At 62.0% G+C, this 3,773-nt stretch overlaps 1 protein-coding gene across 1 annotated transcript; it reads left to right on the top strand.

The window, feature by feature from the left end:
• Positions 1-291: 291 nt before the first annotated feature.
• Positions 292-3,773, top strand: ACTB (actin beta). Its single transcript, XM_047089196.1, has 6 exons — positions 292-395; positions 1,119-1,247; positions 1,432-1,671; positions 2,116-2,554; positions 2,644-2,825; positions 2,955-3,773. Exons 2-6 carry the CDS (start codon positions 1,125-1,127, stop codon positions 3,096-3,098), a joined length of 1,128 nt encoding a protein of 375 aa, XP_046945152.1. The 5' UTR covers positions 292-395; positions 1,119-1,124; the 3' UTR covers positions 3,099-3,773.

The following is a 3,773-nucleotide window of genomic DNA, read 5'->3' as shown; positions in this document are numbered from 1 at the left end:
GGGGCGGCGGCCCATGGGCCCAGCACCCAAGTGCGGCCAACGCCAAAACTCTCTCCCTCCTCCTCTTCCTCAATCTCGCTCTCGCTCTCTCCCAGCCCGGCTCGTTCTCTCTCTCTCTCCCTCTTTTTTTTTTTTTTTTTTTTTTTGCAAAAGGAGGGGAGTGGGGGTAAAAAAATGCTGCACTGTGCGGCGAGGCCGGTGAGTGAGCGGCGCGGGGCCAATCAGCGCACGCCGTTCCGAAAGTTGCCTTTTATGGCTCGAGCTGCCGCGGCGCCGCGCTATAAAACCCGGCGACGCGACGCACAGCCACAGCCGAGACCGCGTCCACTCCGCGAGCACAGGCCCCTCGCCCTCGCCGCTCCTCCGTCGCCGCCGCCGGTTTACACCGCTCTCAGGTAAGGCCCCGGGCCGGCCGGGAGCACGGCGGCCCCGCGCCTCTTCCTTCTCGGGGTGGAAGAGCCCCTCGGCCACCGGCCTCGCTCCGGGAGAGCCGCCGGGCGCGGGCAGTGGGGCTCTCGCGCCCCTCGATCGGGCCGGGGCTGCGCTCACGTCGCGCGCCCCCGGGGTGCTTGCGGCCCAGGCCAGGGCGGCCGCGGGTCTTTGTCCGGCAGCGGGCGGTTTGCTTGCTCTGGCGGCACGGTGGGTGGGTGGGCGCGGCGGGTCCGCCGGCAGGGTGGGGGCTGGGGACATGGCTGCGCGTGCGCGTGCGCGCTCGGGGCCCGGAGCCGCGGCCAGGGTGAGGGCGGCGCGGCCGGCCGGAAGGGGTGGGGTCGCCGCGGCGCTAGAGCGCCTGCGCGCACTTCCTCCCCGCGCCGCCGGCTCCCGCGGGCGTGGCCGCCGCGCGCCTGGCCGGCCGGCGTTTTTTAAACGGGGCGGAGGCGGAGCTTGCCCCGGGTGTGGGGAGGGGGCGGGGGCCTGGCTTCCTGCCGCGCGCCGCGGGGCCGCCTCCAACCAGCGTTTGCCTTTTATGGTAATAACGCTGCCGGCCGAGCTGCCTTTGTCCCCGTTGTGGGCGCGCACCGGCGCCCCCTGGCGGCTCGAGGCCGCGGCGCGCCGGAAGTGGGCAGGGCGGGGGCGGCCCCACCCGACCCCCGACTCAGGCGAGGCCCTTCCCGCAGTTCGCCATGGATGATGATATTGCTGCGCTCGTGGTCGACAACGGCTCCGGCATGTGCAAGGCCGGCTTCGCAGGCGACGATGCCCCACGGGCCGTCTTCCCTTCCATCGTGGGGCGCCCCCGGCACCAGGTAGGGCTCCAGCCTGGGCTTTTGACTTGGGGAGGGGGTGGGGCCTCCACTCCCGGGAACAGGCGCTACCAGGCACGAGGGCCCCTTCGCAGGGGAGGCCCTGCCCTGTCCTTGGTTCTCGGGGGGGGGGGTTGTGGGGGTCGATGGCCCCGGGCTCGCGCTGACCTCTCCTCTCGCTCCGTAGGGCGTGATGGTGGGTATGGGCCAGAAGGACTCCTACGTGGGCGATGAGGCCCAGAGCAAGAGGGGCATCCTGACCCTGAAGTACCCCATCGAGCACGGTATTGTCACCAACTGGGACGACATGGAGAAGATCTGGCATCACACTTTCTACAATGAGCTGCGTGTGGCCCCCGAGGAGCACCCAGTGCTGCTGACCGAGGCCCCCCTGAACCCCAAGGCCAACCGTGAGAAGATGACCCAGGTCAGTGGCCCGCTGGCCTTTCGTGGGCGGCCACCCCCGTCCTTCCTTGCTCTTCTGTGCCCTTTCTCACTTGTTCTTTCTTCTGCCGTTCTCCTAGGACTTTCTTCTCTGACCTGAGTCTCCTTTGGAACTCTGCAGGTTCTATTTGCTTTTTCCCAGATGGAATCTTTTTCTGGTGTTTGCCTTTCTGATTAGGTGTTTGAGGCTATAAAACGCTGTGGGTGTAGGTACTAACACTGGCTCGCGAGACAAAGCCAATGAGGCTGGTTGTCAAGCGGCCTTGGAGTGTGTATTTTAGTAGGTGCACAGTAGGTCTGAAGTGAATCCCCATCCCGGGATCCCCAGCACATTTAGCTGTGTTTTTGCACTTTTCTGCATGTCCCCAGTCTGGCCTGGCTGCCTCTGGTGGTTTGCCGAGCGTGACAGGGGCTCCTCTCCTTACAGATCATGTTCGAGACCTTCAACACCCCGGCCATGTACGTGGCCATCCAGGCCGTGCTGTCCCTGTACGCCTCTGGCCGCACCACCGGCATCGTGATGGACTCCGGGGACGGGGTCACCCACACTGTGCCCATCTACGAGGGGTATGCCCTGCCCCACGCCATCCTGCGTCTGGACCTGGCTGGCCGGGACCTGACGGACTACCTCATGAAGATCCTCACGGAGCGCGGCTACAGCTTCACCACCACCGCCGAGCGGGAAATTGTGCGTGACATCAAGGAGAAGCTCTGCTACGTGGCCTTGGACTTCGAGCAGGAGATGGCCACCGCCGCGTCCTCGTCCTCCCTGGAGAAGAGCTACGAGCTGCCCGACGGGCAGGTGATCACCATCGGCAACGAGCGGTTCCGCTGCCCTGAGGCGCTCTTCCAGCCTTCCTTCCTGGGTAAGTGAGCCGGCCTTCCTGGCCCTCCCGCAGAAGGGTCCCCCTCGTGGCCACCCCGGAAGCTAAGTCTGGCTTCGCTTTCCTCTCAGGCATGGAATCCTGTGGTATCCACGAAACTACCTTCAACTCCATCATGAAGTGCGACGTCGACATCCGCAAGGACCTCTACGCCAACACGGTGCTGTCTGGGGGGACCACCATGTACCCCGGCATCGCTGACCGGATGCAGAAGGAGATCACCGCCCTGGCGCCCAGCACGATGAAGATCAAGGTGGGTGCCGGCCCAGCCTGAGCTGGCCTGGGCGCGTGGTGGCGTGGGGTGGGGTGGGCCGGGGGGCGGGCTCTCCCGGCCACGCCCCCTCCACCTGCGGGGCTGCTGACCGCCCCCTTCTCTCTCCAGATCATCGCACCCCCCGAGCGCAAGTACTCCGTGTGGATCGGCGGCTCCATCCTGGCGTCGCTGTCCACCTTCCAGCAGATGTGGATCAGCAAGCAGGAGTACGACGAGTCCGGCCCCTCCATCGTCCACCGCAAATGCTTCTAGGCGGACTGTTACTTTAGTTGCGTTACACCCTTTCTTGACAAAACCTAACTTGCGCAGAAAACAGATGAGATTGGCATGGCTTTATTTGTTTTTCGGTTTTGTTTTTTTGGTTTTTTTTTTAAATTTTTTTTGTTTTTGGATTTTGTTTTTTGGTTTTGTTTTTTTTTTTTTGTTTTGTTTTTTTTTGGCGCTTGACTCAGGATTTAAAAACTGGAACGGCGAAGGTGACAGCAGCTGGTTGGAGCGAGCACCCCCACAGTTCTACGGTGTGGCCGAGGACCTTGACTGTACATTGTTCTTTTTTTTTTAATAGTCATTCCAAATACCGTGAGATGCATTGTTACAGGAAGTCCCTTGCCTTCCCAAAAGCCACCCCATTTCTCCCTGAGGAGAAGGGCCAGTCCTCGCCCAAGTCCACACAGGCGAGGGTGATAACATTGCTTTGGTGTAAATTATGTAGTCCAAATTTTTTTTAATCTTCGCCTTAATACTTGTTCTTTTTGTTTTATTTCGAATGGTCTGCCATCGTGGTCCCCCTTTTTTGTCCCCCCCCCCCCAATTTCAGATGTATGAAGGCTTTTGGTCTCCCTGGGAGTGGGGTTGAGGCACAGGCAGCCAGGGCTTCCCTGTACACTGACTTGAGACCAGATCAATAAAGTGCACACCTTAAAGAGA

Source organism: Lynx rufus, unplaced genomic scaffold (assembly GCF_022079265.1).
Source record: "Lynx rufus isolate CCGP_SWC_20201006 ecotype Redwood Valley unplaced genomic scaffold, mLynRuf1.p SCAF_27, whole genome shotgun sequence".
Lineage (NCBI taxonomy): Eukaryota > Metazoa > Chordata > Mammalia > Carnivora > Felidae > Lynx > Lynx rufus.
The sequence above is the reverse complement of the archived record's forward strand: the minus strand, read 5'-3'. Positions and strand labels throughout refer to the sequence as shown.

Coding starts and splice junctions, on each gene's coding strand:
- ACTB (XM_047089196.1), top strand. CDS start 1,125: ATGGATGATGATATTGCTGCGCTCGTGGTCGACAACGGCTCCGGCATG. Junction 2,555..2,643: donor CTTCCAGCCTTCCTTCCTGG/GTAAGTGAGCCG, acceptor CTTTCCTCTCAG/GCATGGAATCCTGTGGTATC. Junction 2,826..2,954: donor CCAGCACGATGAAGATCAAG/GTGGGTGCCGGC, acceptor TTCTCTCTCCAG/ATCATCGCACCCCCCGAGCG.